Source organism: Coregonus lavaretus (genome assembly GCF_964263955.1).
Source record: "Coregonus lavaretus genome assembly, chromosome: 6".
NCBI lineage: Eukaryota > Metazoa > Chordata > Actinopteri > Salmoniformes > Salmonidae > Coregonus > Coregonus lavaretus.
Window position 1 is genome coordinate 45,141,792 of NC_139993.1, and position 21,943 is coordinate 45,163,734.

At 44.7% G+C, this 21,943-nt stretch overlaps 1 protein-coding gene across 1 annotated transcript in view; it reads right to left on the reverse strand.

Moving 5' to 3' along the window:
* Nucleotides 1-319: 319 nt before the first annotated feature.
* Nucleotides 320-21,943, reverse strand: part of suco (SUN domain containing ossification factor) — a 72,662-nt gene continuing 51,038 nt past the window's right edge. The window contains exons 5-23 of the mRNA XM_084163005.1: nt 20,530-20,704; nt 19,863-19,971; nt 17,451-17,575; nt 17,259-17,326; nt 16,669-16,776; nt 16,479-16,584; nt 13,824-13,844; nt 10,267-10,322; nt 8,987-9,078; nt 8,821-8,886; nt 6,463-6,543; nt 4,902-4,992; nt 3,578-4,828; nt 3,389-3,476; nt 3,114-3,218; nt 2,798-2,940; nt 2,491-2,582; nt 1,595-1,650; nt 320-821 (exon numbers count right to left, since the gene is read on the reverse strand). Of these exons, the coding sequence (XP_084019131.1) occupies nt 357-821; nt 1,595-1,650; nt 2,491-2,582; nt 2,798-2,940; nt 3,114-3,218; nt 3,389-3,476; nt 3,578-4,828; nt 4,902-4,992; nt 6,463-6,543; nt 8,821-8,886; nt 8,987-9,078; nt 10,267-10,322; nt 13,824-13,844; nt 16,479-16,584; nt 16,669-16,776; nt 17,259-17,326; nt 17,451-17,575; nt 19,863-19,971; nt 20,530-20,704 (3,298 nt within the window). The 3' untranslated portion in view covers nt 320-356. The remainder of the gene's footprint in view (nt 822-1,594; nt 1,651-2,490; nt 2,583-2,797; nt 2,941-3,113; nt 3,219-3,388; nt 3,477-3,577; nt 4,829-4,901; nt 4,993-6,462; nt 6,544-8,820; nt 8,887-8,986; nt 9,079-10,266; nt 10,323-13,823; nt 13,845-16,478; nt 16,585-16,668; nt 16,777-17,258; nt 17,327-17,450; nt 17,576-19,862; nt 19,972-20,529; nt 20,705-21,943) is intronic.

Below are 21,943 nucleotides of genomic sequence, written 5' to 3' on the forward strand. Positions count from 1 at the left end.
GATGTGGCCATTTTGGGGCGAGACCACACCCCTTCACACCTCCCTAACTGAGTCTGCTGCCAGGGTGTGTATGTGTGTGTGTGTATATATATATATATATATATATATATATATATATATATATATATATATATATATATATATATATATATATATATATATATATATATATATATATATATATATATATATATATATATATATATATATATATATATATATATATATATATATATATATATATATATATATATATATATATATATATATATATATATATATATATATATATATATATATATATATATATATATATATATATATAAAATGAGTCAGTCTGAAGTGTGTGTGTGTGATCAGACGTGTCCTGTGACTGCCGTGGCTCCTATGGTCCCCACACTGATCTCCTTGTTTCCCTTGATCAGCTGCTGCAGGCTCTGCAGAGAGTTCACAGCAGCGCCTCCTGTCTGTCTGGAGGAGAACTGCAGATCTGCCTGACGAGACTGCCGACGCTTCACTGACCTCTTAGAGGGGGGGAGGGAGGGAAGGTAGGACGGGAGGGGCAGGGCAGCATGGCCATTACATAGGCCTGGGGGGGAAGAGAGGGGATGGCCTCGGCTGATGAAGGACTCCTCAGAGTGGGTGGAGGAGCTACAGCTGCTGCTCTCTGAAGGGAAGGGGAGCTCCTTACAGGACATGTCTTCTAGAGGGGGAGGAGGAGGGGGATTCAGGGAGTGGGGGAGACCGTTGCATTGGAGTCCCCCGTTAGCCATCGGAGAAGAGGGGGCTGATAATGCTGCCGTCAATTTACATCGTTTCTTCTGGAGAGAGAGAGGGATGGAGAGATTGATAAATAAAGAGTACAGGGCGAACTTTAGAGATGTATAAATATGTTAAGTCATGTTAACCACATCTATACCAGACACACTGCACTTTTACAACCAAACTGGACAGACACCAAGCTCTCAAAGATAGAGAACAGGAGACATTTTGATTGTGTCTTAAGTATTTTGATTCAGTATGAGGTTACAGACAGGACTGGGAAGGGACAGTGGGGAGTATGGCATTACAATAATAATTTATTTTGTCGTCACATACACTGGATAGGTCCAGTGAAATGTGTTGTTTTACATTATAGTAGTATGGCGCCCCTGGAGCAAATTAGGGTTAAGTGCCTTGCTCAAGGGCACAGACCAAACCTTAGCATCTCTATATGAGTGGAGCAAAGCCATGTTATGGGTCGCAGCTTATTGTCATCTATTGGTGGGTTACAACTTTCAAACCACTGCCCAAGCCTGCTCTGTGTCTGCTCATACATCGCCCCCCTAACAGTGGGCTTCTAGCCTGTGTCAGCAGAGAAATGGTTAACTTAACCGAGTTCTTAAATCACTCCATAACTAGATCTAGGATCAGCTTAACACTCCCCAGACCCTACAGTATTCTTAACCATTAGGATGGAAGAACGCTAAACTGACCTTAGATCAGAGTCTGGGGGCAAGTTCACCCCACTCCACTGAAACCATAAGCAATCAAAGATGGCCGCAGGGGCCGCCATACAACAGCAGTAGCAGGCGGAGAGCAGGGGACACTGTACCTTTTTCTCTGGTGAGAACCTTAATGGTTCAACAATGTAAAGGTCGTCAGGGCCTACTGAACAGGGAGAGAACAGGGCCATGTTAATGATGAGATGGCAGGCACTCGGAACACACATGTTACAAGCATGACACCACCTTGCAAGTAGTACTACTGATTTACTATTAATGTAGTATTACACACACCTGATATACTATAGCCCAGAATAAAGGTTATAGCTCCACTGAAGAGGTTATTTATAGCTAGTAGGTACACTGGGTACGGTAGGGTTCTCTAGTTGTTACTACTTGCAGTGGTGTAACATGAGCCAGCCAAAAGCATTGTGTTCTATTTATATTCCCCTTCAGTTCAGCCTCTATATGGACACACAGCTGGCAATGACAGGCACTCTGGCCCAAGGACACACACGATCAATAGAGAGAGAGAGAGAGAGAGAGAGAGAGAGAGGGGAAAGAGGAGCATTATGTTTCATGGCTGTCTGAATGAAGGTTTTTATTCCTTCATGGCGGGGTGTGCCCAGGCAGTCCCACTGGGGTGTCTGTGGCTCCAGTACCCTTACAGCAGACATACTGTTCAGCAGCTCAGCAGCATGGCACGGCCAGCAGCATGGCTCAGATGGGAGAGCAGCTAGTCATGCACAGCTGTAGCTCTGAGTAATGTGGTCTATAATGGAGCTGGCCTCTATACAGGGAGGCTTTTAGTCCTGCTTCAGCTCCTATGGGTTGTTATAGGGCAGCAACAGGATGGACAGAACAGCGATGTAGAAGACAGGAAGTGTAGAGGAAAAGGGGGAGTGTGTGTGTGTTTAACAGCGAGGCCACGTGAGCAGGCTTCTTCTTGTCCTTGTTAGAAAGCTGTAGAGTGAGTTGGTGTGTGTGTGTGTGTGTACACATTCACCTTCTGAAGTAGGAAACGTGAAGGACTTGGAGCGTACGAGAGGACACGATACCCTCCGCTTCAGACTCAAATCATCATAGGAGGAGAAACACCTGACACATACAGGATATGATAGTACAGTAACGTTAGTAAGGGTCAAACTAAACAATGCCTGTATGGAAGAGATCCAATGTTCCCTATGAAACACAAGGGAACATTAACTGCACTAAGAGGAACATTATATCAGACCTACAAAAGCAACAACAATACTCTTATAGATAATGTGGGGAGATCAGACAAAGGTGTGTGTGTGTGTGTGTTTGTTTACCTCTTGGGGCTGGGGTAGTGATTGGCTGCGGTGTGTGTGTTGCTGTGTGTGTTGGAGCTCCGGCAGCACTGCAGGCAGAGCACCAGGCCCAGACAGAGACACAGGACTAGAGACACCACCAGGTAACCCTGTCGGTCAGACACCTAGAAAACACAAACACAGAAACAATATTTAGACATCAGAGGAAACAAACTCATCACATCCGATCATGACATTTTTGCGAGTTATGATTAAAATAGGCCAACATTCAATCTGATATTCAATAAATGTAGGTAGTAAGAGCTGAAGGTCTCATTGTCTTCAGCTGTGTGTGTACCTCTCTCTGTAGCTGTGAGACAGTCATGGTGAGGTTGATCATCAACTTGGTGACGTTCTCCAGCTGACCCTGTAACATCTGGATAGACTCTGTCTGCCGCTGGTCCTGAGGGATCACACAACCAAAATACAACGTTAATACAACCAAGTTGAACCAACCCATCCCAGAACCATCAGACAACCTTCAGATACAACCTACACTAAACCATGACTCAACCATCACTGCCACAATAACCGTCCGGCAACACAATCAAGAAGCAACTGTCTGTAACAGACCTGTTCTTCAGCGATGCGGGAGGTGTTCTCCAGTTTGACGATGGTCTTGTTGAACGCTCTCTGCATCTCCTCCATCTGCTTACGATACCTAGAACACACCAAACACACAACAAGCCAATCAGAGCCTGAACAGGACGAGTGATAGAGGAAACTACTAGGTTAAAAAAGACAGACAGACACACAGCTTACCTCTGGCTGAGTTCCTCCAGGTATCTGCTGCTGAGGGACATGTTCATCTCCAGGGCTTTGATTCTGTTGTTCAACCTCATGAACACACTCTCCTTCTGACTGGAGCCGTGCACGTTCACTCCTCCGTTCATCCCTCCAACGTACTCCCCCGCGCTCTGCAGCTCAGCGTAGAAGTCTGTAGCCGCCCGGTGTAAATGTCCGTTAGCGGTCACCGGGACGCTAAGCAGTAGGTCCTCCACGGACTCTTCCCCACGTAGGTGTTCTGCTGGCTGGGCAGAAGAGTCGCCCTGCTCCCCCTGGCCCTGGATGTCTCCACTCACTGCCCCAGCCCTGGGTGTGTGTGCCTCTGTGTTTATGTCGGGCTGGGAGGACACAGGGAGCTCGGTGGGAGGGGGGATGTCTGCAGGTCTAGAAGCTGTGGGAAGGGGCTGGACTGGTTGCTCCTTCAGGGGGGGTGGAGGGAGGTCCAGGGAGGCTGTCTCAGAGCTTGGTAGGTGTAGGGGAGCGGTGGGGCTGAGAGTAGGGGTGGGGGTGCTGGCCTGCTGGGTCTCTGGGACGGGGGCTTCCTGCGGGGCTGGAGGGGGGACAGGGTCTTCTTGGCTAGGGGGCTGGGGAGCTTCGTCCTGGATAGGGGTGGGTTTGGAGAGGGAGGTGAGAGAGAGGCTGTGGGGGGGCAGGGTAGAGGTCTGGCTAGGCTCCAGCACAATGATGGGGTCCACGGGGTGTGTGTCTGTGTGAGGGGTGTGATTGTGTGAGTCTAAAGAGGGTAGTCCCTCGTTTTGGGCCTGGGGGGCAGTCTCAGGCTCAGGGACCGTCTCTGTGTGTGTTGGGGCTTCCTGGGTGTGTGTGGGGGTAGGGACAGGGACCTGTATGGGGGTGTGTGTATGTATGTCTTGCTGCCTCTCTCTGGAGAGGTGAGCATTACACCAGCGCTGTAGCAACTCTGGCAGTGTGGCCACACAGGAGATACAACAGAGAGAAGAAAGGGAAGAGGTGGAAGAGAGAGGACAGTACAGGTGGCTCTCCCTCTCCCTCATCCACTGTTCCTCTCTCTCCTCCTCCTCATTATCATCCCCCTCTTCCTCCATCAGAGTGACAGTGGACTGTGGGGGCTCCTCCTCCTCCTCCTCTACCAGAGTCACGATCTGTCCATCCTCCAGGGAGGGGGGAAGCAGGGGGGAGTCAGGGGAGGAGAGGGGGACCTCAGGGTCCTCCTGGGGAGCAGGGTAGTCTGGCTTCACCGTCTCCACGCTGAGAGAGAAGAGAGGGGAAGTTAGACTCTTACTGCAAGGTGAATGAGAGAGTGAGTGAGTGAGTGACTCACGCTGGCGGAGGAGTGGTGGGGGTAGGAGTTGGGGTGAGCGGTACATCTTTGTTCCCCTCGGTCTCGTTCTGGGCTTCTGATGATGCGTTGGCTAGAAGAGACAGACACACAGCATGCTTTAGATAAAGTCACAACTACCACAGAATCACATAGAACATGTATCTCTATGTCAACTACTACATTTAACCCTTCACAGGATACCAAACTATCACTGGACATGGCATGGCTCAGATCTCCAACCCCAGTCCAGCTATAGCTTGGTGCCAGTCTGCGTCACTCTACTGTATGTTGTTGCCACTGTCAGTGGGTTAAAATGGGGAACAGAAACAGCTTTGCTTTGGCCAACGTCTATGCTTGGTGTAACGACCACAAGAGTGGGCTAAACTAAAGCAGAAACAGTCAGGCTGGTCCAGTTAGAACTGGTCTCAAACCTCAGCAACCCTGTGGGCTGAAAAAGGATCACAAACACACCATAAGTTACCTCAGCTGCCTCACTGCAGCCCATAGTGAAGGGTGTGTGTGTGGGATTAAAATGGTATTTAGACTCCAGTATATTCTGAGGGCAAGATGGGGTCCAGAGGTAGTTGGTTCTGCGTCATGGACCCCTAGTCCTAATAGACAGAGCCCGCCTGCTGCTGCTGCTTGGTTATACAACACAGAGAACTATTGTCCCTCTGAAAGCCTCCTGCCAACAGTCAAATCAACATCTGGAGCCCCAGGCAGGCACACACACGGAAGTGGACACACTGCAAACCGGAGCTATATTCCCCTTGTATATGGCCTTGTTATTGTGTTACTATTTTTTCCTTTAGTTTATTTAGCTAATTGTTCTTACTTTTTTGGGGGGGGGTTCTCTCAACACAAGCAACCACACGTCAGACGTTATATCAGAATTCATTGGCTTTGGACCAGCATTGCTGACTCACATTTGGCTGAACACACAAAGACCTGCTGAGCTCTGAGTAGAATATGAAACTAATTTGTTATATGTGGACGAATCAGTTGGATCTGTTTGATAGTTTCCATTGGCCGTGTGTGTGTGGTTATTAAACAAGGACAAAGCAGGGTTGAATAACAGGGCTTGTTCTCAAAAGACAGGAAAAGAGAGGGCGAAGGATAGATCTGTTCTAGATGGTTGAACTTCTCTTCTGTGAAGTAAATAGAAGGGGCAATAGCCTAGGTCTGAGACTCATACAACCCTGCTGCTATATGTAAGACCTTTATTGTGTATAGAATACCTCTAATGTACACACTGACACATTCCCTTGGGCAGCACAGTGCTTTAGTTAGCACTAGACAAATGTTCCACTACAAGTTTCATAAGCAAACCTCATGCCTCTCGCTCCAAGAGGCGGTTACCACAACAAGTTATTTACAGTATCTAACACATAGCATTTCCTTTAAAGGAATGTATAGGATGGGGAGAGTGAGAAGAGGGGAGTATAGGATGGGGAGAGTGAGAAGAGGGGAGTATAGGAGAGGAGAGAAGAGAGTGGAGGAGAGAGAGAAGGGGGAGAAAGAAGGAGAGGGGGGAGAGAGAGAAGGGGAGAAGAATCCATACCTTCTATCTGTGCTCCTCCCTCCTCAGGCTTGCCTCCCAGAACGTTGGCTGCTATGTTGTTGACCATGTTGAGAATGGCATCTGTAGGGACACACACACACAGAAGGAGAGAGAGAGTGAGAGAGAGCGAGAGAGAGAGAATCATGAATGTCGTCCTTCACTGGTAGTTTAGTAAAATAGGTGAAGGCCCCACAGGAATCTGTAAAACCACAGGCCTTGGCATTACCATCAGACTCTCCATTCCCTTACCCAACCACTTCTCTCCAGCCCCTGCCTGTCTCTGCCTGGCTACAGAGTACCCTGTCAGAGTCTGCTTGTTTTCTTTCACTGGGGAGATGTCTTAGCCAATCAGATTGCAGCCTCATCGCAGTGCAAGACACAGGAGCTCCAGTGTGTGTAGCGGAGTTATATACGTCAGTCGTCAACCCGCTGTGTGTGTGTGTAAATGTGTGTGTGAGAGTGGGAATACAGCAACTGAAGGAACATTCAGGACTTGAAAAAGGAAAGCAGCTTCAAGTCTCTCCATTCTCCAAGAAATACAGAGCCTGCTTTAGAGCCAATTCTGGAGATCAATTCTCTGATGTGATTAGATACAGTTGAGAACTGACGCTCAGCCAGTTAGATATCAAGTTACCCATGTTAATGCCTTCAGAGATTATAAATACCCCTTGACTTATTCCACATTTTGTTGTTACAGCCTGAATTAAAAATTGATTAAATAGATTGTTTCTCACCCATCTACACACAATAACCCATAATGACAAAGTGAAAATATGTTTTTAGAAATGTTAGCAAATGTATTGAAAATTAATACAGAAATACCTAATTTACATAAGTATTCACACCCCTGAGTCAATACTTTGTAGAAGCACCTTTGGCGGTGATTACAGCTGTGAGTCTTTCTGGGTAAGTCTACAAGAGCTTTCCACACCTGGATTGTGCAACATTTGCCCATTATTCTTTCAAAATTCTTCAAGCTCTGTCAAATTGGTTGTTGATCATTCCTAATCAACCATTTTCAGGTCTTGCCATAGATTTTCAAGTAGATTTAAGTCAAAACTGTAACTCGGCCACTCAGGAACATTTATTGTCTTCTTGGTAAGCAACTCCAGTGTAGATATGGCCTTGTGTTTTAGGTTATTGCCCTGCTGAAAGGTGAAGTAATCTCCCAGTGTCTGGTGGAAAGCAGACTGAGCTGCATTCCGTTCATTCATTTATCCTGAAGAACTCCCCAGTCCTTAACGATTACAAGCATACCCATAACATGATGCAGCCACCACTATGCTTGAAAATATGGAGAGTGGTACGCAGTAATGTGTTGTATTGGATTTGCCCCAAACATAACACTTTGTATTCAGGACAAAAAGTGAATTGCTTCACCACATTTTGCAGTATTACTTTAGACCCTTGTTGCAAACAGGATGCATGTTTTGGAATATTTTTTTATTCTGTTCAGGCTTCCTTTTCACTGTCAATTAGGTTAGTTTTGTGGAATAACTACAACGTTGTTGATCCATCCTCAGTTTCTCCTATCACAGCCAATAAAATATGTAACTGTTTTAAAGTCACCATTGGCCTCAGTGAAATCCCTGAGCGGTTTCCTTCCTCTCCAGCAACTGAGTTAGGAAGGACACCTGTATCTTTGTAGTGACTGGGTGTATTTATACAACATCCAAAGTGTAGTCCCGTGTAGCTCAGTTGGTAGAGCATGGCGTTTGCAACGCCAGGGTTGTGGGTTCGATTCCCACAGGTGGCCAGTATGAAAATGTATGCACTCACTAACTGTAAGTCACTCTGGATAAGAGTGTCTGCTAAATGACTCAAATGTAATTCATAACTTCACCAAAGGGATTATTCAATCTACCAATAGGTGCCCTTCTTTGCGAGGCATTGGAAAACCTCCCTGGTCTTTGTGTTTGAAATTCACTGCTTGACTGAGGGACTTTACAGATAATTGTATGTGTGGGGTACAGAGATGAGGTAGTCAATCAGAAATCATGTTAAACACTATAATTGCACATAGAGTCCATGCAACTTATTATGTGCGTTATTGAGCAAATTTTTACTCCTGTACTTATTTAGGCTTGAAGGGGGTTGAATACTTATTGACCCAAGACATTAATTTCAGCTTTTAATTTGTAATTAATTGGCAAATATCTCAAAAAAACATTAATTCCACTTTGACATTATGGGGCATTGTGTGTAGGCCAGTGAAACTATCTCAACCTAATCCCTTTTAAATTCAGGCTGTAACACAACAAAATGTGGAAAAGGTCAAGGGGTGTGAATACTTTCTGAAGGCACTGTAGACTCAAAACAATCTGATGTGTGTGTGTGTGTGTGTGTGTGTGTGCGTACTTGTGGCAGAGCCCAGCAGATTTTTAGACCCCTTGTCCTCAGAGTGAAGGTACCCAGGAGGGTAGTCTGTAGATGAAAAAAAACAACAATGATTATTTAATCAGGTACGTTATTGAGAACACAATCTCTTTTATAACCGATTATCACACACAGTGTACCATCTCACCATAGTCCTCATCAAGGTATTCCAGCCTCTCTGAGGGGTACTGAGAATCTGCGATCTCTTCATATTCCTCCACCATACTGGTACCAAACACCCTGTAAACACACACACACAGTTATATAACACACACACACACACACACACACACACAGCTAACATCTGGTTACATTATTCATATACAGCTGAAAGGGAAGAATTATGCTTAAACTAACATGAACTTTGTCAGAAAACTGACAGGTGGGTTGACATGCTGCTGAGATTACACCGTTCCCTATAGTATTCTCTACACTATCTAACTCAAACAAACCCCAGCCCTGAGGAGATGTGGATTTGAGTGAGAGGTTCAACATCAGGGATACGTCTATACTGTAACTGTACATTCATCTATACATCTCAACCCTTTAACCTTATCGACAGAGAATGTACACCTTAACATTTAGTTTATCTACAGAGAGTAGCAGCAGTTAAGTGGATGTGAACTTTGTTCCAGTTAAAAGGGGACATACATTTTTATTCTAATTTTCTCTACTTTTGCATATTTTTGATACTGAATGTTATCAGATCTTCAACCAAAACCTAATATTAGATAAAGGGAACCCGAGTGAACAAATAACAACAATTACACACTTATTTCATTTATTTCATAAACACCAAATTACCCTGTGTGAAAAAGTTATTGCCCCCTTACACTCAATAACTGGTTGTGCCACCTTTGGCTGCAATGACTCCAACCAAATGTTTCCTGTAGTTGTTGATCACTCTCTCACGTCGCTGTGGAGGAATTTTGGCCCACTCTTCCATGCAGAGCTGCTGTAACAGCGACATGTGGGTTTTTCAAGCATGAACTGCTCGTTTCAAGTCCTGCCACAACGTCTCAATTGGGATTAGGTCTGGACTTTGACTAGGCCATTCCAAAACTTCAAATATGTTGCTTTTTAGCCATTTTCATGTAGACTTGATTGTGTGTTTTGGATCATTGTCTTGCTGCATGACCCAGCTGCACTTCAGTTTTGGATGACATGGGGGAAGTGGGTGTTGCATAACTTTGTTAATTAAATAAATAATATAAGTATACTTTTTTTGTGGTTATTTGTAACCTCAGGTTCCCTTTATGTAATATTAGGTTTTGGTTGAAGATCTGATCATATTCAGTATCAAAAACATGCAAAAATAGAGAAAATCAGAGGGGGGGAAATACTTTTTCACGGCACTGCATCTGTAAAAAGTGAAATGACAGTCTACCACTCCTCCCTTCCCTCCCTATATATATACATATCTCTAACCTGATGAGGCTGAGGGGACAAAAGTGTTCTGATCCAAAGTGGGAGATGAGCTCCACCTGCAGAGAAGGGGAGACGAAGGGTTAAACCACAGCTAACACACTCACACCTGGTTAATTAAACCACTCAGCAACACTTACATTCTAGTCAACCAAAAACTTCTAAACTAAATCAAATAAAAGGTGATGTAGTAGAATTTGCCAAGCTCTGACGATGTACAGTACCAGTCAAAAGTTTGGACACACCTACTAATTCAAGGACTTCTTTATTTTAACTATTTTCTACATTGTAGAATAGGAGTGAAGACATCAAAACCATGAAATAACACATATGGAATCATGTAGTAACCAATAAAGTGTTAAACAAATCAAAATATATTTTATATTTGAGGTTCTTCAAAGTAGCCACCCTTTGCCTTAAAGACAGCTGTGCACACTATTGGCATTCTCTCAACCAGATTCATGAGGTAGTCACCTGGAATGCATTTCAATTAACAGGTGTGCCTTCTTAAAAGTTCATTTGTGGAATTTCTTTCCTTCTTAATGCGTTTGAGCCAATCAGTTGTGTTGTGACAAGGTATACAGAAGATAGCCCTATTTGGTAAAAGACCAAGTAAAAGACCAAGAGAAACGACAGTCCATCATTACTTTAAGACATGAAGGTCAGTCAATACGGAAAATGTGAAGAACTTTGAACGTTTCTTCAAGTGCAGTCGCAAAAACCATCAAACGCTATGATGAAACTGGCTCTCATGAGGACCGCCACAGGAAAGGAAGACCCAGAGTTACCTCTGCTGCAGAGGATAAGTTTATTAGAGTTACCTGCCTCAGAAATTGCAGGCCAAATAAGTGCTTCACAGAGTTCAAGTAACAGACATCTCAACATCAACTGTTCAGAGGAGACTGTGTGAATCAGGCCTTCATGGTCGAATTGCTGCAAAGAAACCACTACTAAAGGACACCAATGAGAAGAAGAGACTCGCTTGGGCCAAGAAACACGAGCAATGGACATTAGACTGGTGGAAATCTGTCCTTTGGTTTGGAGTCCAAATTGGAGATTTTTGGTTCCAACCGCTGTGTCTTTGTGAGGCGCAGTGTAGGTGAACGGATGATCTCCGCATGTGTAGTTCCCACCGTGAAGCATGGATGAGGTGGTATGATGGTGTGTCGCAGTGGTCTAAGGAACTGCATCGCAGTGCTAGCTGTGCCACTAGAGATCCTGGTTCGAATCCAGGCTCTGTCGTAGCCGGCCGCGACCGGGAGACCCATGGGGCGGCGCACAATTGGCCCAGCGTCGTCCAGGGTATGGGAGGGAATGGCCGGCAGGGATGTAGCTCAGTTGGTAGAGCATGGCATTTGCAACGCCAGGGTTGTGGGTTCGATTCCAGTATGAACATTTTTTTTTATTTTTATGTATGCACTCACTAACTGTTTTTTATTTTTTTATTTCACCTTTATTTAACCAGGTAAGCCAGTTGAGAACAGGTTCTCATTTACAACTGCGACCTGGCCAAGATAAAGCAAAGCAGTGCAATAAAAACAACACAGAGTTACATATGGGGTAAAAAACATAAAGTCAAAAATACAACAGAAAATATATATACAGTGTGTGCAAATGTAGCAAGTTATGGAGGTAAGGCAATAAATAGGCTATAGTGCAAAATAATTACAATAGTATTAACACTGGAATGCTAGATGTGCAAGAGATTATGTGCAAATAGAGATACTGGGGTGCAAAAGAGCAAAATAAATAACAATATAGGGATGAGGTAGTTGGGTGGGCTAATTTCAGATGGGCTGTGTACAGGTGCAGTGATCGGTAAGGTGCTCTGACAACTGATGCTTAAAGTTATTGAGGGAGATAAGAGTCTCCAGCTTCAGAGATTTTTGCAATTCGTTCCAGTCATTGGCAGCAGAGAACTGGAAGGAATGGCGGCCAAAGGAGGTGTTGGCTTTGGGAATGACCAGTGAGATATACCTGCTGGAGCGCATACTACGGGTGGGTGCTGCTATGGTGACCAATGAGCTAAGATAAGGCGGGGATTTGCCTAGCAGTGATTTATAGATGGCCTGGAGCCAGTGGGTTTGACGACGAACATGTAGTGAGGACCAGCCAACAAGAGCGTACAGGTCACAGTGGTGGGTAGTGAATGGGGCTTTGGAGACAAAATGGATGGCACTGTGATAGACTACATCCAATTTGCTGAGTAGAGTGTTGGAGGCTATTTTGTAAATGACATCGCCGAAGTCAAGGATCGGTAGGATAGTCAGTTTTACGAGGGCATGTTTGGCAGCATGAGTGAAGGAGGCTTTGTTGCGAAATAGGAAGCCGATTCTAGATTTAACTTTGGATTGGAGATTCTTTATGTGAGTCTGGAAGTTGAGTTTACAGTCTAACCAGACACCTAGGTATTTATAGTTGTCCACATACTCTAGGTCAGACCCGTCGAGAGTGGTGATTCTAGTCGGGTGGGCGGGTGCCAGCAGCGTTCGATTGAAAAGCATGCATTTAGTTTTACTAGTGTTTAAGAGCAGTTGGAGGCTACTGAAGGAGTGTTGTATGGCATTGAAGCTCGTTTGGAGGTTTGTTAACACAGTGTCCAATGAAGGGCCAGATGTATACAAAATGGTGTCGTCTGCGTAGAGGTGGATCTGAGAGTCACCAGCAGCAAGAGCGACATCATTGATATACACGGAGAAAAGTGTCGGCCCAAGAATTGAACCCTGTGGCACCCCCATAGAGACTGCCATAGGTCCAGACAACAGGCCCTCCGATTTGACACACTGAACTCTATCTGAGAAGTAGTTGGTGAACCAGGCGAGGCAGTCATTTGAGAAACCAAGGCTGTAAGTCGCTCTGGATAAGAGCGTCTGCTAAATGACTAAAATGTAATGTAAATGTCTGTGGGTGCTTTGCTGGTGACACCGTCTGTGATTTATTTAGAATTCAAGGCACACTTAACCAGCATGGCTATCACAGCATTCTGCAGCGATACGCCATCCCATCTGGTTTGGGCTTAGTGGGACAATCCATTTGTTTTTCAACAGGACAATGACCCAACACACCTCCAGGCTGTGTAAGGGCTATTTGACCAAGGAGGAGAGTGACGGAGTGCTGCATCAGATGACCTGGCCTCCACAATCCCCCGACCTCAACCCAATTGAGATAGTTTGGGATGAGTTGGACCGCAGAGTGAAGCAAGAGCAGCCAACAAGTGCTCAGCATATGTGGGCATTCCTTCAAGACTGTTGGAAAAGCATTCCAGGTGAAGCTGGTTGAGAGAATGCCAAGAGTGTGCAAAGCTGTCATCTAGGCAAAGGGTGGCTACTTTGAAGAATCACAAATATAAAATATATTTTGATTTGTTTAACACTTTATTGGTTACTACATGATTCCATATGTGTTATTTCTACAATGTAGAACATTGAACATTTCTATTTATGTGTGTTTTATTGTTTTGGTCATGCATTACAGTATCTGTGCACTGCCACCAAAGCTCCCCATACATTTTATAACGCATTATTGCATATTTACAACCTCTAAAAGAGAAGAATGCTAACCTTTATGTACTTGATGAACATCTGATGCAAGAGGAAGAGGAAGAGAGAGAGGAAAAAAGGAGATAAATCAGTAAAAAGGCTGATTCATGCCACAAGCAAGTCAAGCATCTGGTCCTTTTTCTTTGGAATTTTCTTTTCTTTTTTTCCTGACAACATAACACACAGTGTTCAGACTGAATGCTTGCTCTACAAGAGACTACAAGGCAAAAGCAATAAAGGACAGGGTAAGGTATACGAAGCAATACAAGGTACAAATAGCATTAAAAGGGAAATGTATTATAAAGTGCATTCATTTTTACATTTTATTGCTCTTATCCAGAGCGACTTACAGTTAGTGAGTGCATACATTTTTCATACTTAAAGTATTTTTTCCATTCGTAAAGTATTCAGACCCCTTGACTTTTTCCACATTTTGTTACGTTACAGCCTTATTCTAAAATTGATTAAATTGTTTTTTCACCCTCAATCTACACACAATACCCGATAATGACAAAGCAAAAACAGGTTTGTAGAAATTTTAGTGAATTGATAAAAAAAAATAAAAAGGAATAATAACATTTACATAAGTATTCAGACCCTTTACTCAGTACTTTGTTGAAACACCTTTGTCAGCGATTAAAGCCTCAAATCTTCTTGGGTGTGACGCTACAAGCTTGGCACACCTGTATTTGGGGAGTTCCTCCCATTCTTCTCTGTAGATCCTCTCAAGCTCTGTCAGGTTGGAGTGTTGCTCCACAGCTATTTTCAGGTCTCTCCAGAGATGTTCGATCGGGTTCAAGTCCGGGCTCTGGCTGGGCCACTCAAGGACATTCAGAAACTTGTCCCGAAGCCACTCCTGTGTCGTCTTGGCTGTGTGCTTAGGGTCGTTGTCCTGTTGGAAGGTGAACCTTCACCCCAGTCAGAGGTCCTGAGCACTCTGGAGCAGGTTTTCATCAAGGATCTCTGTACTTTGCACCGTTCATCTTTGCCTCGATCCTGACTAGTCTCCCAGTCCCTCACGCTGAAAAACATCCCCACAGCATGATGCTGCCACCACCGAGCTTCCCCATAGGGATGGTGCCAGGTTTCCTCCAGACGTGACGCTTGGCATTCAGGCCAAAGAGTTCAGTCTTGGTTTCATCGGACCAGAGAATCTTGTTTCTCATGGTCTGAGAGTCTTTAGGTGCCTTTTGGCAAACTCCAAGCGGGCTGTCATGTGCCTTTTACTGAAGAGTGGCTTCCGTCTGGCCATTCTCCCATAAAGGCCTGAATGGTAGAGTAATGCAGAGATGGTTGTCCTTCTGGAAGGTTCTCTCATCTCCACAGAGGAACTCTAGAGCTCTGTCAGTGTGACCATCGGGTTCTTGGTCACCTTCCTGACCAAGGCCCTTCTCCCCAGATTGCTCAGTTTGGCCAGCTGGCCACCTCTAGGAAGAGTCTTGGTGGTTCCAAACTTCTTCCATTTAAGAATGATGGAGGCCACTGTGTTCTTTGGGACCTTCAATGCTGCAGACATTTTTTGGTACCATTCCCCAGATCTGTGCATCGACACAATCCTGTCTCGGAGCTCTACGGACAATTCCTTCGACCTCATGGCTTGGTTTTTGCTCTGACATGCACTGTCAACTGTGGGACCTTCTATAGACAGGTGTGTGCCTTTCCAAATCATGTCCAATCAATTTAATTTACCAGAGGTGGACTCCAATCAAGTTGCAGAAACATCAAGAATGATCAATGAAAACAGGATGCACCTGAGCTCAATTTTGAGTCTCATAGCAAAGGGTCTGAATACTTATGTAAATAAGGTATTTCTGTTTTTTATTTGTAATACATTTTTAATTTCAAAAAACCTGTTTTCGCTTTGTCATTATGGGTTATTGTGTGTAGTGTGATTATATTAAAAAAAAAATCAATTTTAGAATAAGGCTGTAACGTAACAAAATGTGGAAAAAGTCAAGGGGTCTGAATATATTCCGAATGCACTGTAAGTATTCATAGCAGTTACTTCAGAGGAGTAGGGACGAGGTAGACAGACAGAGACAGCAGAACAACAAGACATATCAGGTTGATAACAGCTTCAGTTCTTATTGAAGCTAAATAACCTTTGGACCTAGTCACACAGTAGTTTGTGAAATTACAATTCATCATTGTAATTTGGTAACAGTGGCATATTCATATTAACCCAACATCACAGAAAATGCTCCCACACAATATTGTTATTTTAAACTACACAAATAATTAAATAAATAAATGCAATAACACTTAAAGCGTTAGATAAGAGAAGATAGCGAGGAGGAGTAGAGTTGAAAGACTACAATATAGTAGGCCCATACTATTAGTACTGTATTTATTACACATAGAAGTAGGGAGGAAAGGTAGCTGAAATACATCCCAACACCCTCAGAATATTTCCTTCCACATTTTCACCCTCACAGTCACACACGCATATTGTGAGGTCTGAGTAGGGAGCCAGTCTCATGTTGATGACATAGGAAACCTACCGTGAAGTCATGAGGAATCCCCCTGGGCTTAGAACATAGAAGATACATGGTGTGTGTGTGTGTCTGCAGTCTGTGTGTGTCTGCAGTGTGTGTGTGTGTGTGTGTGTTTGCGGTGTGTGTGTTTATGGGTGTTTGCAGTGTGTGTGTAGGTGTGAATGTGTAAGTGTGTGTGTACCTTGATGTATTTGGCGTAGAGCTGTTCGTCCAATGGAAAGCTCTGGACGGTGCGCTCGTCACGGGCATGGAACGTTCCCAACTTCACCCATTTGTTGGTGGGATACCTGAGAGAGAGCGAGAGAAAGAGAGGGGTGGTCAGAGGGGCGTGTGTGTGTGTCCTGAAAGAAACGGGACAGGTGTGCGTGTACCTGTCGCTGATGGAGACCAGGAAGTCTTTAGGCGTGGATGAGAAGAGTTCAAAGTTAGCGATGTCCAACTGTTTCACCTGGATGGGCTCACAAAGCTCTATCACAAACCTAGAGAGAGAGAGAAAAGGAGAGAATGGGAGAGAGAGAGAGAAGAGAGAGAGGTGGGGAAGAGGAAGATAGAGGTAGATGAGGAATGATAATGTGAGAATTTTCAACTGCCTGCTCTCCCCTTGACCTCTGCGTTGGCAGTTGGAGTCACACGTGCTGAGGGGACAATGTGTGTGTCTGTGCGTGTATGTTTGTGGAGGAAACAGCAAAGCAGAGCACTGAGTCACCCGTTGTCACCCTGCAGCTTCACAGAGAGCAGCCAGGACCAGGGGAGAGACAGAAAGGGAGGGAGGGAGAGAGAGAGGAGGAAGGGCAAACTGTCCACAAAATTACACAATGAGAGATGAACAGATTGAAAATGAATCTGACATCTAATTATTTTACACAATGTTCCCTGAAGGAAAAGTGACAACGTCTCCTGCATCAACAAGCATACACATGCCCCTAGAATGTGTGTGTGTGTGTGTGTGCGCGTGACTCACCAGATCTTGTTGCTGCAGGGGTTCAGCATGTACAGGTCCATATTCTCCATGAGGATAGCTGACGTACTCTGGAAACGAGAGAAGAGAGGAAAGAGAGAGAACGAAATGGCAAATATGAGACACAAAATGAGTCAATGGACAGATTATTACTATTCTAAGAACATAAGACTTCATGTTTTGTGTGTGTGTTACCTTGGCCTCTGTGTTAGCTGACAATATTTTAGCTCCACACTCCACAGAAGCATAGTTGTTTTTAAAGTTCTTCTGCACCTTCTTCACAGGGGGGCTTCCACTTGAGGAAGTATGGAGGGACAGAGCTGGAGAAGAGAAAAAGAGACAGGGGGGTTAGGAGGTGTGTGGGTTGGTTCTTCTATCCTTGTGGGGACCTAAAATCCCCAAGTCTCCACAAGGATAGTAAAACAAGGAAAAGTATCCCTTGTGGGGACATTTCCCATGTCCCCATGAGAACAAAGGCTATTTTAAGTTTAGTGGTTAAGTTTAGGGTTACAATTAGGGTTAGGGTAAAAGCCAATTCAAGCTTGATCCGAAAATGTGGTCGCAGACTTTGTATGGAGGGTGAGACGCAATTGCGGAGCCTCTGGAGTACCGCATCGCTGTGCACCTCTCAAATGTTGTAGCTTTGTGGAGGGCTCCGTATAACTCCGCATTGACATGATTGGTTGACGGTAGGTGGGGGTGGTGCGTCTTGTATAAACACAAACTCACTTCCTTAACTTCCTTCACAATAGCTCTGCTCTGCTCCGCTAAGCGCAATAAGTATGAAAGCCCTGACGTCTGCGGAGGCTGCATCGCAGTAAATGCTGTACGGCTTCAGAAGTTGTATTGACCATGCAGAGACTTTAAGGAGTTAGGTTTAGGGTTTGGGTTACAGGTTAAGGTTAGGGAAAATAGGATTTCGACTGGAAATTAATTTTAGGTCCCCACGAGGATAGAAGAACAAAATGTTTGTGCGTGCTAAAGATGCAGACCGGGATTTTTAACACTTCCAAATTCCTGACGTTGTATGAATAAAAAAATAAAAAATGACGCAACATATCATACGAAATGGATGACGTAGTACACAATTGTGCACAATTTTCGGGATCCGTTTTGTCTCGTGCACACTACTTTTAAAACTACTGGCTGAAATTATAAAAAAGCTCTGGAGCATCCCTTTAAGGGAACTCATTCATTCATTCTACTAATTTAACTAGGATAGTCCACTGAGTAACAATTTCCACTGTTTTCTGGGGAATCCCTGGGTTAACTGGGTCAGCTTAATGTAAATAACACATCATTATCCATGTAGATAATGTAGTGATAAGGTAAGGTCAAGAAATATCCGTTGCCTAGTCTGATTCCTATAATCTATAGTTGCTATAGGTTATCTATGTGCAGGCCTGGCTGAGATAGTGTGTTGTACACTGTACGTGGTGTACCTTAAATGCACAGAACGGATAGGTTGTTCGTAAAAAAAGGACACATGCACAGGTATGCATACACTCCACGACTCGCACACACATTGATATATACACACATACGCATGCTAGCTTATAGATAAGTAAAGTACAACAGTGGTGTTTGTCATTGGTCTGAATGTATTCTATAGTGTTATTTACTGCTGTGTCGGCTCACTTCATTCTGTGCAGGTTGGGTACACAGGGGCCATGTGAGACTGATGTCTAGAACAGGGGTATTCATTCATATTTGACCAAATAAAACCTTTCAAAATATCACTAACTTAAACATGACAGTTCAGTCAGTGTTTTCCTGTCTTTTTGAGGAAACTTCAGATGAAATCACTAATTGTAGTATTCAGCCACCGTCACACCATCTGTTTATAAATGTGATGGTTGTTTGGGTGGGTTTTTTAAGACAGGGAAAATGCCCCCCGTCTGTCTGTCTGTCTGTGTGTGATGATGGTGAAGCTGAGAACAAGATATCTACACAAGATCCAGTTTCTAGCTCAGCGCATAATAACACAATGGGTTAACTGACCCTGCCACGCTGTCTATGATCTAACAGTGTGAGGGTAGTGTACGCAATCTGGAAGCATTTGTGTGTGTGTGTGTGCAGTCCATGTGGCATGCTCATGTGTGTGTGTCCTTCTGCTCCAGTAGACCGGGCCATTAGTGAAGGTGGAAAAAAAGAGTGCTGCCTCAGAGGAGCAGGAGGGTGAGAGGTTAATACTCACACACACACGGTCCAATACCCATACTGCCCTCATTCAGAGAGAGGAGGAAGATATTCAAGAATGAAAGGCAAGGGAGAGAAACTATGAGAGATACAGAGAAGAATAGAGGGAAGGAGGAAGAGAGAGAGAGAGAGAGAGAGAGAGAGAGAGAGAGAGAGAGAGAGAGAGAGAGAGAGAGAGAGAGAGAGAGAGAGAGAGAGAGAGAGAGAGAGAGAGAGAGATCAAGAGGGAGTTGAATGGACATGTGAGGTCTCTGCACTCGTTTGTCTGAAAAATGACTGTAGCGACCATCATCCCTTCTTCACGGTCACTGAGCTTCTCCTGAACTTGATATTAATGAGGGGAACGTGTCCCTGTGTGTGTGTATGCATGTGTGTGTGTGTGTGTGTGTGCCTGTGTGTGTTTCTTACTCTTCTCTTTCTCCACCTCCATGACTTGTTTCTTCCACTCGTCGAAGGTTGGGATGTCCTCCTTACTGGGCACTGAGGGGTCCGTCTCCCTACCGCTGGCATCCACTGCCTAGACATGTATAGAGACACACGTTATACAGACATGTTACACACACATCCAGTGAGCGGTCTTTATGTATTACATCATTTCTTTATAAGATCCCAGAACGGTCGACAAAGCCACCAAATGGCAAAGCCTCTTCATAAACACACAGATACTGGCCAATTCGGTTTAGCTCTGTCTGTCTGCAGCCAATGTGGTTGAAGAACAGAACAGCTCTGTACCAATACTGGACAGGGCTTTTAATTCATCACCATCTACAAACAAAGGCTCTCCCTCTTCTTCTCTCATTCCCACTCTCTCTCTCTCTCTCTCTCCCTCCATTCTCTCTCACTCACACCCTTCCTTCCCTCCCTCCTTCCCTGCTTCCAGTAAGAGAAAGGGAGAGGGAGCAGAGGGTTGATTCACTGAATGAAACATTAATGAAGCAGCTTTTTGAGAGGACTGGCAGCCAAGCCGTGTGTAGCTCCACCCCTCAATGCTCACACGCAAACCTCTACACTCCCCATTACACTTACAGTCTACTCTCTGTGACATTGGGGAACAGGTTGTGGGACTCCCTCTCACCTGCTGGTCTTGGTCTGTGTCTTGGTGCCTGTAGGAGGTGTTTCCCCCCTGGTCCAGTTCTGGTAGACCTTGGTCCTGGTCTTGGTCCTCTGGGCTGAGAAATGCCTGGACATCAGTATCAGAACCTGGACCAGCCTGAATTTGATCCTGCTCTGACTGGCTCTCTACTGGGTCACTATGGAGAGAGCGAAAGAAGGAGAGGGAGGGGAGGAGAGAAGAGAGGGGGTTAGAGGGGATGAAAGGAGAAACAGTGCATAGTCTGGATCCACACAAAGTATTTTCTTTCAATAACATTCCTTCCGTTCATTTGTGCCATGTCATCAACAGTGTGTATGTCCGTAACGAGCAACACGGCAAAAAAATCAAAAATGAATAAAGGAGTGCAAGGTCTGCCGTCATTGGTTGAGCGTAGAAGAGAAGAGAGGAGTGTCTGGCATCCGATTGGTTACCTGTATGGTTGTTTGCCCATTTCTGTTCTCTGATTGGCTCAATGCAGACTTGGTAATCACCTTGTGGGCGGGCTGCCAAAAGAGGGATTTGGGTTGCCAGGTTGTAGGGAATCACCCCACACAGAGTCAGAGAGATCAGCGGAAACATTGCCCTCTAGATAGGAATTAGATCCAGCACTGGCAACCTCTAAAGAGGGAACGGCTTCAGCACTGGCAACCTTTACAGGGGGATCCCTCTACCGCAGAATCAGACCTGGCAACCTCTATTGAACCGAGGGTAAGAAAGGACCCGCAATTTATGGAAGAGCCCTTAGGAGGGAGGAAGAGAGAGCGAGAGGGAGATAGAGGAAATATGGGGTGGGGAGGAGAGGAGAGGAGGAGACCGAGGGATGGGGGAGAGCGAGAGAATGGGGTGCGGAGGAGGGGCGGTCTTCGGAATGGTAAGCCTCCTCCAGCCCAGGCTGTGGGGAGCCAATGTTCGTTCAAAAAGTTGAGTGTCCACATCTCGGCAGTAAACTAGCCAGTAAACCTCCCGGCAGAACCAGCCAACCATCCAGAGATTCAATGACACCTGATCAGATCCAGGTGTGGCCATCTCCAGTTTGTCAGACAATAAACAGTTCCACTTATTCCCACCATGTTTCAAGACCAGTCCAAGTTATGTCCAGGTCCAGTGAGGTTTATTGACAAAGGAACCAGTGCACAAAGTTAACTGTAGGTTTACAGTAGCAACCTGTGTATATAGAAAGGGGCAGTGAAAAAATAAACAATATTTCAGCTCAAAGGGAATATCAGTTAAATAACTGGATGTACGTCACAGAGGTTGACTAATGACACCACCTCTTACGATACGATAAATAATTTAAATGATAAAGAGGAAATTGTCTTGGACCCATAATTCTGCTATATAAACAGAAATAACATCTCATACACATCATATGTACAATACACATTTCTCATTTTAG